Consider the following 11,722-nt stretch of genomic DNA (forward strand, 5'->3'; position numbering starts at 1 on the left):
TAATCACCATCAAAAACTCACTTTTTCACCAAAGTATACAATTTGACTCTAACATCACAGTCAATAACAGTACTTAGTAACTTTGCTTATTTAGAGCACTGTGAGTGGTGACTGAGTTCACTTGACATGTCAGGCGTGATTTGATGAGTCAGAAAAAGTGGGGAGTGGTGCTATGTCAGTTAGTGTGTTATTTAGTGTGTTAAAATAATATTTTATTATATTTAATAATTATCCCTTTGGAAAAAAAGCAAAAAAAAAAAAAAAAAAGGGAAACATCCGTCGCCTACACGACTGACATGGGGGACGAGAACTTGCGACGGGGTGGGGGAGTGGTGGAACTTGCGACTAGGCTGGTGACAAGGTGGAGACTTGCTCCCACTCCCAGCGCTCTTAGTGTCTTCCTTTCAAATCGGACTGGACCGGGCCGAACCGGGCCTGGTCAGACTAGATCGGACTAGGCCTCAACATAGGGCCTGTTTACTTTATTTTCAATAAGTTTCTTTATGGATATAGATAACTATATGAATAATGATAAGCATTATGCATTAAGATGAAAATAAAAAGAGTTGTTTACTTTTTTGCTTAATAAATTGTCTTAATAAGAACAAAATACCATTTTACCCTTGTAAAATATCGCCATCTCCATCATCTAAAAAGTAACAATTGAAAGCCTCACCTACTGCAAATAAATTGCTATCTTTCTTTTCGATTCTTTATGAACATTTTTCCCATCACTCAAATTGTTTCAGCCTCATAAAATTTACAATTGATTTCCAAGTTGAAATATAAAATCATCCAGAGTAATAACAATAGAAAATTGGGTTTTGCTTTTACCTAGAAACAAAAACATTAAAATGGTAGTCGTCGGAGATACAATGGGAGATACAAACGGAACTACAAGCGGTGCTCACCAAAGATAGAAAGGGAGCTACAAAAGATGCTCGCCGGAGACACAAGTGCTTCTCGTTGGGGCTTCAAGCGGTGGTGCTCGACGGTGATACAAATGGAGCTATAATCGGTGCTCGGTGGAGACACAAGCGGTGGTGCTCGCCGGAGATACAAGCGGTTCTCCCTGATTCATCGGTGGTCGACGGTTGTCAAATTTATTTGATCGATGGTTGTAGTTGTATGTTTTTGGAAGGAAATTGAAGATAAAATTAAAGAGGAGGATAATATTGTAAAGATTACCTGCTGAATGGATATAAGTGTGCTTTTTTGAATGATCGAGAAATGCCTTGGTATAGCCATTTCATTAAGTTAAGCAGTTAGTAAACACTACATATTGATTACCGAATAATGCCTTCCCTCAATTCAGGCCATTAAGCTGTAAATAAACAGCCCATAGTCAACACCGAAGGTTATAACATAAAAACTCATGTCAGAAAGTTTCTCTAAACCAGTAAGTACTGCAGTGATAGCGAACGATTTTCCATCTTCTCCGGACTACTGCCCAATCTTCATTCAGGTCTGATATTCATCATCTTTCTCGTCTTTTAATTAGGGCGTTAAATATAATAAAAGTTATTTTAAACTTTACATATGTATATGCAGTTGTAAGAATTAGGGTTTCTGTTTGTAGAAATCGATCGATCGATCATTCAGTCACTCAATGTCTATGAATAACAATAATCCCCAAAAAAACACCCCCTTTGGAAACTCAATTCCATCAAACCTTAACCCTAACCCTAACCCTAACCCTAACCCCCAAATTCATTCACTCTCTCAATCTCAACAACCTTCTGGCTCCCCTTTCGCCAACCAATTTCAGCTTTCACAGTATGCTGCAGCCCATGCTCATGCTCAAGCCATAGCTCAAGCCCACTCTAAAGCTCAGGCTCAATCCAATCATGCCCAATTTCAAGCCCAAATGCACGCTCAAGGAATTTCCATTAACCAATCACATGGACTGTTTTCGCCTAATGTGCCTTCCTTTCCTGCATCGGGGGGGATCAAGCGTGGCATGCCAACACAAAAACCGGTTGGGCGACCACCAGGGGTGTCGAATGCAAACACTGTTTCTCCTATGAGGATGATGGAGCTTATGCCAGCTCAGCGTAACAAAAAGAAACAGAAGCTTCCAGAAAAACAGTTGTTAGAGAGGGTGGCTAAAATTCTGCCCCAATCTACTCTTTACACTGAGCTCCTAGAGTTTGAGTCGCGTGTGGATGCTGCTTTAGCGAGAAAGAAGATAGATATTCAGGATGCTATTAAGAACCCTCCCTGTATTCAGAAAACGCTTAGAATTTACGTGTTTAATACTTTCGATAATCAGTTGCGTAAGAGTCCATCGAAGCCTAGCGATGAGCCACCTACTTGGACTATGAAAATAATTGGTAGAATCTTGGAAGAAGGTATGGATAATGATCAGTCTGCGATGATGATGCAATCATCAAGCCCTAAATTTTCATCTTTTTTCAAGAGAGTGACTATTCAATTAGACCAGAGACTGTATCCTGATAATCATTTGATTGTGTGGGACAGTGCAAGAACACCTGCACCTCATGAAGGATTCGAAGTGAAAAGAAAAGGGAATTTAGAATTTACTGCAAATATACGTTTGGAAATGAATTACGTTCCTGAAAAGTACAAATTGTCTTTACCTTTAATGGAAGTTCTTGGAGTTGAAGTTGATACGCGTACAAGAATTATTGCTGCTATTTGGCATTATGTAAAAGCTAGAAAGTTGCAAAATGCAGATGACCCGTCTTATTTTAATTGTGATCCAGCTCTTAAGAAAGTATTTGGGGAAGATAAAATGAAATTTGCAATGGTTTCGCACAAGATTTCACAGCATTTATCTCCACCACAACCGATTCATTTGGAACACAAGATCAAACTTTCAGGAAATAGTCCAGCTGGAAATGCATGCTACGATGTATTGGTGGATGTCCCGTTTCCATTACAAAGGGAATTGAATGCTTTATTGGGTACGACTGAAAAAGCTAAAGAGATTGAAGCCTGTGATGAAGCTATATTGACATCAATTCGTAAGATTAATGAACATCGTAAAAGACGAGCGTTCTTTCTCGGGTTTAGTCAGTCGCCTGTTGAGTTTATTGATGCTTTGATTGAATCTCAAGGAAGAGATTTGAAACTTGCAGCTGGGGAAACAAGCCGTCACATTGAAAAAGAGCACCAAGCTGAGTTCTACAATCAACCCTGGTATGTTTACTAGTATTTTGTTCTTTACCATCTTAAGTATGTTATAACGTGTTAGCTTATATATAGGTCACTGAACATTTGCTAATTAATCTTGTGGTTCTATCTCATACATCTAACATATCAACTTTGATGTGGTAATTAGTGGTTAATTTACATTTTAAGTTCTTTTCTTTCTGATTTGTTTTAGAAGGTGAGTTATTGTTCATGCTGTCAAACGTCTCAAATATTTTTGTGTAACTGCATTTCTTTCTTTTAATCCTGAATCTACTTGACATTAGGGCTGTAATAGCTCGACAAGCCAACTGATTAAAGATGGCTTGAGCGAAAAGCTCTATAATTCGTAGTATTTACTAAAAAAATTAATTCAAATGTTTATATTTTTAGAACAACGCATGAGCAATAGTAAAAAATATCTTGTATTAGAGTCTAACGATATTAGAATCTAATATCTAATAATAATATTATCGATGTTCAAATTGTATATATATTCATGTTCATATCAGTTAGGCTCGATCAATTATAGCTCGCACAAGCTCTTATAAGTTCTCAAGGTCGGATCTATTAAAGCTTGACTTATCTGCATCTCTATTTGAGTTGCATTATAACCACGTTCTTACATTGATCTCTTTGTTATGCAATTTTACATATGACATGCTCTGTATGTATCTGTATGTATCTGATGCTTATATGTTTTGGTGGATTTGCAGGGTTGAAGATGCAGTTATACGTTACATGAATCGCAAACCACCTACAGTTGTCCATGGAAGTACATAAACGTGCGTGATGAAAAGGAAAGAGTTGTCCATTCAACGTCATGCTCGATGTGATTTTGTGTGTGTGATCTACCTGATAGTGATTAGGTTTCAGTCATTTATATTATAATATGGAATTGGATGAGAACTAAAGGTGAAGGTCCACCATGTGTGACTCTTATGATATTTAACAGCGGTTGTTATAATTTGTAGTTTATGGTTTATCTTATAGTATAGGGGAATGATATATGATAGAACTTTGAAAGATGGAGTTACTGAATGCTTGCATACTTGATTTATGCCTAATTGCCCCATATCTTAGTTACATCTTGGATCTGTTATTTATGCCATTCATGTGTTGATGACTAACCTGCTACACAAGTGTAAATGCCTCTTTGTTTTCGAGTTTCTGTTACTTTATGCATTGATTGATTGATTGATTGATTGATTGATGATTGGGGTATGTTAATATATTATGAAATTAGCCTGGAGAAATAAAAGAAAAGTAACTCCTGCCCTGCCCTGTACTGCTTTCCTTTAGGGATTAGTTCAATGTATCTCTTCATAGATTAGTTCTGATGATGTTACCCTTGAGCAAGGTAATAGCATATGATTCTGAACCTTAAAGTTGGATGTTCTAACGTGGTTAAATGTGGTTTATTACCACCATCGACGGCAATTATGAATGAAAACGGGCCGTCTAACGTTTTATCGTATCTTTCGTTAGTTGGTCGAAAAAGGTGTTCGTCTCGCAAAAGGTTAATGGAAGAGTGGTAAGATCGGGACCAAGGGGGCGAAAAGCCTCTTAATTTGGTTCGGTTATTTATTTTTCGTTTTCGGGTTTATGTCATCTTGTTATTGCTTGCTTAGCGAGCCTTTGGGCATTAGGGGGTTCTGTTTAGTTTTGTTTGTTAGGCCCTAGGTCGTGTTTGTTATGCTATTCTTCTTTTTGTTGTTGCGTTTTGGTTTTGTTCATTTGGATAGGCTCGATCGTAGATAGCGGTAGTTCGTTGGAAATCGTTTCTTCTTTCGAGCCTAGCCGATTTAATTGGTTGTAGTCTTGTTGGTCATCTTTCGATGAAAATACCTTAGTTATTAGTTATAGTTTTCGTAATTTTCGGGAAAAGAAAATAAAAATTGGAAGTTTAACTCTAGCACTCGGCACTCGGTAGCAACTTTAAGGATACATTTGTAGCCCATTTAGGGGGTGTTTGTTTTTGCGATTAGAACTGATTTTCTGATTATCACGTTTTTCAAATCATAAAAAATCAACTTTTAGTGTTTGGTAAATATATGACAAAAATTGATTTTTTGCGATTAGAATGCTCCAAAACGTGAATTTCTAGCTGTAGGTGGGGAGTTACTGTGTGAAAAACGCGGTTCCCAAACTTTTTTCCCTCGATCCACATTACTATTATACCCCTATTATTATATCCTTATAAAAGTCCTCTTAAACTACCTTCATTGCTACTTGCAAACAACTGATGCGTCTACTTGCTTTTGTGTCACACGGCTACAACTCCTATTATGAATTTCTTATAGAATAGATAAAGATAAAGATGTGACATTTCAATAGTATTGAATATTGTGCATAATTTAAAATATATATACTCCAATAAGATTTTACTTTGCTGTATGTTTTCAACTATATATAATAATACGAGTAATATATACTCCTACTTGTAGCTATATGTTAATTTGGACTGTAATAATATTGATTGGAACTATATAACATGGTTAATATAATTCATGTAATATTATCATTAATGTCATACGACATATGATTTTAACCTCCTCTGCCTATGTTTATATTACTCTGCCTATGTTTATATTGACTAGCATCTAATATTATTGTTATGTTATATGTTATATATTGACTTTGTATTATTGAGTCACAAATTTATACGGATATGTACATCTAGTTTTCTAATATTATTGTCTAGTTATATGTTATATTGACTTGTTAAAGGAATGTACTTTTTGGTAATTGTACATGTTAAATTATCAAATAATATGATTTTCCCAAACACTCGGAAAACTGATTATCTAATTATTGCGATATCGAACAGCATAATCAAATCCGAACAGCATAATCAAATCTAAACACCATTAAGTTAAATCACGTTTTGATACAGCTGATTATCTGATTCTGATTATTTAAAACGCATAATCAATTTTCAAAACGCAAATCCAAACACCCCCTTAGTGGGATAAGATTTTTGTTTTTTTTTTTTAATATTTCAGGATTAATTATCTGGCGATTATAGCTTACAACAACACTCAATTTCACATAAGTGAGATATGAGGAGTTAAGATGTAGACAATCTTTTCTCTATCCTAAAATAAAGAGAAGTAATTTCTCCATCTATAGTGGAACACCTCAAAGGTAGAGCAATTCCTCCATCTCAATGTTCTATGAATAGGGAGATTGCTTCCGAATGGAACTCCGGCTAATAAGTACTTAAAAAAAATGTGAGACGTCGTGAAAATGGTAGAATCAAATTTTCGTGGGTTTTAAACCTGTTTAAAGTTCAATTTAGTAACTAAGCGACAGTCACAATTGCTCTTGACTCGATTAATATTGTTGTGGACTCGATTAATATAGCCATCTGGTGATTATAGGTCGTGTTAGCAATATAGCATCTTCACAAGTCATGATTAAATGATAACTGGGGCAACGTTTTTCACTTTTAAGTAGGGAAAAAAAAAAAAAAACATAAGCGTAAAGTAAAGCGGTGCAAAAAGTATGTTTTACTCCCTGTGACCAGCTGTTTCATCTTTAGTAAATAGATGAATATGTAGGCGCTATCAATGTAACATTTTTCTTCAATCGGTTGAAATTGAAAGCGACCAAAGTAGTATTGTGCAAGTAGATGCCGTGCCACGTCTGCAAAACCCAAGGGTTTCATTATTTCTCTAGCAAGACAAAAAGGCGGACGTGTCAATTATTCTATGGGTGTTTTTGTTGAAAATAGAACAAAGAATACTTGTGATAAATCTCTTGGCTTATGAGCGAAGATAAGTTTTGTATTCTATTATTGCATCAAAGTCAAATAGCAGACAAAGTTGTGACAATTACTGGTACATTCCAACATGCATGAACATGAAAACCAGTTCCTTTTGGTTGGCATATATAAATGGTCATGTGGTTTGGAGAATTTGCCAAACTCCCATGTGATTAGGCATCCACCATCAATTATTTCATACTCCGCAGGATTATAATACAACCAGGATCACCAATAAATAAAACATAAAACATAGGAGTAATTATTAAACCATAAATTTAAAATATTTGTTATCTTTGCCATTACACACAAGTTCCCTTAAGGTTGTTCAAAACATCATAGCTATTAATTCAAAATAACAGAAAGATAACACCACAATTCCTTCACACTAATTTCACCTTCCCTTAACATTTTATTCATTAGTAGCTGGCTACATTTGCAGTCCAGCTTCCCACAAAACAACTTCACTAAGCTTGCGCTTATACGGAAGCTAAGCTCCATGAAGAAATATGCTGCTTAACAACCTACCAAAATACTTGCCCACAACTTCACCCTACTTCATCTTGTTTATGCTCAGCCTATTGCAAACTCAAACTTAAACTCCATTCTGCTCACAAAGATCTAGCAAGTCCAGGGTCTGAAGTTAATTAAAAAAAAAAAAAAAAAACATTAGCAGTGACCTTCAAGAATGGTAACATATGACAGACCTTAGATTGCTGTTATTAACAAACCTCAGGGATTGACAGCTCAAGGCGAAACTTGGGACCATCATAGTGATGCAAGACTGGCCTAAAAGCATCTTCCTCCAACGCTTTGCAGACTTTTCTTATACGGATCCTCACCTGATTTAATATTAATATAATTATTATTATTAGTTGAGTTACATGAAGCGCATCATGAATCAAGCTCATTACAGATATACAAGAAAGTAAACCAAATGTTAATAAGATAATATACCTGTGCCGGAAACCTAGATTCGCCTTTACACTTCTTGTCCTCCCAAGCAGTTGGATCGATGTTGGACCCACCAAAGGTCGTTGCCTACATAACACAATTTTAATTTTAATATTAGTAATTAATATGTATAACACAATGACAAACAACATACTCCCACAATCCATAATAATCAAGAAAATATTGATCAACATAAGCAGGATGCTTTAATGACCCTCTACAGTTGAAAAACTATAAAGTTAAAAAGCAGCTAAACTTGAAGGAAATAAAACGGAAAAACTCTTATCATATCATTGAAAAAATAACATACCTCAAAGATACCATGCAGCTGGTGGGTTGTATAGTTATAGAGGAAGAGAGGTAACCCAGGTGTAATTGCTCTAACTGAGTCTCGGTATCTTGGTGGCAAACCTGCAAAAAGTTTATATGCATAATAATTTACCAAAACATAAAAGCAGCTGATAAATAAATTATTGTGAAATAGTAAATTTAAGTGTTTACATATTATTAACATAAATTCAGTTAAGGTAGTCGAGAATTACCAAAAAGCTGTCTCTTTAAATCTTCCTGCATAGTGTCATTGTTACACACAAATATGTATCCACCAAGAACTTCATCCCTAGGAAGGGTCTCAGCTGCTGGTAAAGTCTTGAATCTCTTGTCAGCAGCAGCAGCAGCAGCAGCAGCAGCATTGTTATTATTATTATTATTATTATCATTGTTATTGTTATTATTGTTGATGTTGGGATTAACATCCTTGTTTCCAGGATACTTTTCACTCATCATGTTCTCCATAACTCTATTGTTCCCCTTTTGATACATAGCAGCAGCATTCATGTTGTAAACAGCATTCCTAAGGGAATTCTTGTTCATGTTCTCAGTCATCTTCATGTCAAGATTCAAATTCATCATGTTAAAATTGAGGCTTTCAAATTTGTTTTCCTCTACAACATTATCTCTCATTCTGACATCACCACCAGTACCAGACACCTTTGAAAGATCCAAATTGTTTCTACGTTCACCCTTTGACCTTGTTTGTTCAGCCAATCTTGAAGCAGCTGCATACCACTTCTGATCCTCGGAAGAAACCTTCGATTGCCCTCTAAGTTCATCACCTAATTGCCAATAGCTTTGCAAATTCTCCATCCTGATATATCATCAATCAATATCATACAATTACACTGAATAAGGATATCACAATCAGATCAGATACGTACAACAAAATGTGCATCTGATTTTAAACGATAAATTCATGAGGTATATATATATAAAACCTAACAAACATAATTTCTTTCAGTGACCCTAAATCTAAATTAAAATTCTGTTACACTAAACGACAGTCATCATTTCCCCAAATCTAGACCTAAAACCGATAGATTAAATCACAAATTCAAAAGATGATAAATCAAGCACATACACATCAATCTATTCAAACATACAATAACATAATTAAACAGAGCAACAGATACACAGTGTTAGGATTAACGAACCTAAATGAGTGCTCGGTAAATCCTTAATGTAGATAGCGAATGAATTGGTCAGCTGATTCGTTCAAAAATTAGTAGTAATGTAAAGAAAACCCTAGATATTGGGAATAATTATTATTATTACTCCGTATTATATTATATTATTATATAATTATATAGAAATAGAAATAGAAATAGAATTGTAGAAGATAGAAGATATAGATAGATATTAGATTGATATAAAAAGATATGAAAAATGAAGTGAGAGAAAATAATAACGCACCTTCTATATTTTTATCTCCGATGGGAAACAAGAGGCACTAGCGAGAGTGATTTTTTTATAAAAATTAAAAATTAAGAGTGACCAAAAATCATATTAATGAAACCGTAATCATATTAACGGATAAAATTGTACTAAATTAATCGAATCAAATGGATAATTACGGGTTGTTTAACACTTTTGAATTAATCGCACTTTATGAGTCGGTTATGGAAATAATAGATACTCGTACGGAATCAACCGCACCTTCGCACCAAATAGTATTTTATATATAATCGAATTTATGAAAGATTGTCAACATGTTGAAATATCAAACCTTGTAGATCAATGTGTAATATTATTTTATTTTCTAAGTTGAGAAAAGATAAACATATATATAAATTATACCAAAGGGAAAGACACCAATGAAAGACATTGTGATCTATGACTCTGATGGAGTGGGGATAAAATTTGAAGGAAAGTTTATATTTTAAGAACTTTAACTTATGTTTTGTCTAATTATTTATAATCTTTTACATAAATTTGGATTGTAAAAACGACATTCATCTACTTTTATTTTCGATTAAAAATATGAGACAATGACTTTGTCTTACATTGAAATGTTATTTTATGTAGTATAGAAACAAACTTATTAAAGTATTATTTTTTCGTAAATGGTTAACAAAATTACGTTTATAATTGATCGTTAACTAAATTAATAAAACTTGTTTAACCGAATTTAATAATTAAAATAATTAGTTAACCGCAATAATGGTTATGTGTGTGATTTTGACCTTAAATCGCCTTAACCCACATATGCTTACCCCTATTAAAAACTGAGAAATGAAAATATGTATGAAAAAGTTTATATTTTAGTAATAACCACTGTTGTAAAAAACCCGATTACTAGCCGATTAATTTCTGATTACTCGCCGATTAATCCCTAATTACTTACTTTTAAGACGAATCTGTTCTGATTTTTTAAAATCCGTTTAATTAATCGGACAATATCGATTGATGGGTTAAAATCGAATTTGGTAATTAAAGTCAGTTAAAATCAAAATTGATCAACATTTTAATAGGAATTTTAACTAGGACTTTAGAGTTTGTGACTAACTGAACAAATTTAGACAATTACGATAAAAGTTTATATTTATGTTTATGATTTTCTTCTACATTTACACATATAATTATTGAAATTTAATATCTAAATATATATATATAATTCGATAAATTCCGATTAATCTTCGAATTACCGATTACTCTTTTCAAAATTCCGACCGATTAATCCCCGAATAGCGAATTTTGCAACCTTGGTAATAACTACTCACTTATTACTTTTAAGTACCAAATGTATAAGATATTTATGTTTAAATTAATTTTTAAACACGACTCTTAAGTCTTAAAGTTATGTTTGGGAAAACTACAATGTTTAGAAAAATTATATTTTATATTTATATTTATATTTATATTTACTCCTATATCTATCTAATCTCATTTATCATCATCATGTGAGTGTCAAATGCTTAAATAAATAAAAAGGACAAGTGTTGATTGTATGGACGACGGTAAAATTCACGCGCTGAGTTCAAGAGTGTGGTGATTTTAAAAAATACACACACACCATGTGATTAATTAAGTGTTGTCGGTAAGTAGATTGTGGCCGTTTGATTAAAGTTTTAGATTTATTTGATGTAACCAATAGCAGAACGACATGTAATTTGTTTCTTTTTCTATTTTGAAAACCGAAAAATAAAATACTGTACAAGTGTAGAAACAAACTTTTTCAACTTGTAAAATATTTGGATGATTAGCATACACGAGTAATAAGACCATTTACAACGTGAGATGACCTGTCCTAATACACCTGGACGAAATCTTCAACAGCTGGTTTCATTGCGAGGTACTGACCTCCATATGCCATGAATGACTCCATGTAATATCTTTAAAATGAGTTAATGTACATCGGAAGATTTCTTTAATACTTGAGAATAAACATGTTTTTAAAAGTGTCAACCAAAATGTTGGTGAGATCATAGGATTATCATAAACAATAAAATTCAGTAATTTTGATAGACCACAAGGTTTAAATATGCATGGTACAAATGGACCCGAATCCTATGC

The 11,722-nt window shown here is 33.8% G+C and overlaps 2 protein-coding genes across 3 annotated transcripts; one reads left to right on the forward strand and one right to left on the reverse strand.

Moving 5' to 3' along the window:
* Nucleotides 1-741: 741 nt before the first annotated feature.
* Nucleotides 742-4,247, forward strand: LOC139865903 (SWI/SNF complex component SNF12 homolog). Of its 2 annotated transcripts, XM_071854001.1 has the most exons (3): nt 742-1,465; nt 1,552-3,162; nt 3,870-4,247. In XM_071854001.1, exons 2-3 carry the CDS (start codon nt 1,610-1,612, stop codon nt 3,934-3,936), a joined length of 1,620 nt encoding a protein of 539 aa, XP_071710102.1. In that variant the 5' UTR covers nt 742-1,465; nt 1,552-1,609; the 3' UTR covers nt 3,937-4,247. The 2 variants fall into 2 exon arrangements, with proteins under 2 accessions (XP_071710102.1, XP_071710103.1); XM_071854002.1 differs by lacking the exon at nt 742-1,465 and having other exon boundaries at nt 1,488-3,162.
* Nucleotides 4,248-7,178: 2,931 nt separating this feature from the next.
* Nucleotides 7,179-9,583, reverse strand: LOC139866489 (uncharacterized). The gene is made up of 6 exons (XM_071854740.1): nt 9,364-9,583; nt 8,416-9,020; nt 8,184-8,284; nt 7,877-7,960; nt 7,651-7,761; nt 7,179-7,556 (listed from the first exon to the last, which is right to left on the reverse strand). Exons 2-6 carry the CDS (start codon nt 9,017-9,019, stop codon nt 7,515-7,517), a joined length of 942 nt encoding a protein of 313 aa, XP_071710841.1. The 5' UTR covers nt 9,020; nt 9,364-9,583; the 3' UTR covers nt 7,179-7,514.
* Between the last annotated feature and the right edge of the window lie 2,139 nt (nt 9,584-11,722).

This window comes from Rutidosis leptorrhynchoides, chromosome 9 (assembly GCF_046630445.1).
Source record: "Rutidosis leptorrhynchoides isolate AG116_Rl617_1_P2 chromosome 9, CSIRO_AGI_Rlap_v1, whole genome shotgun sequence".
Lineage (NCBI taxonomy): Eukaryota > Viridiplantae > Streptophyta > Magnoliopsida > Asterales > Asteraceae > Rutidosis > Rutidosis leptorrhynchoides.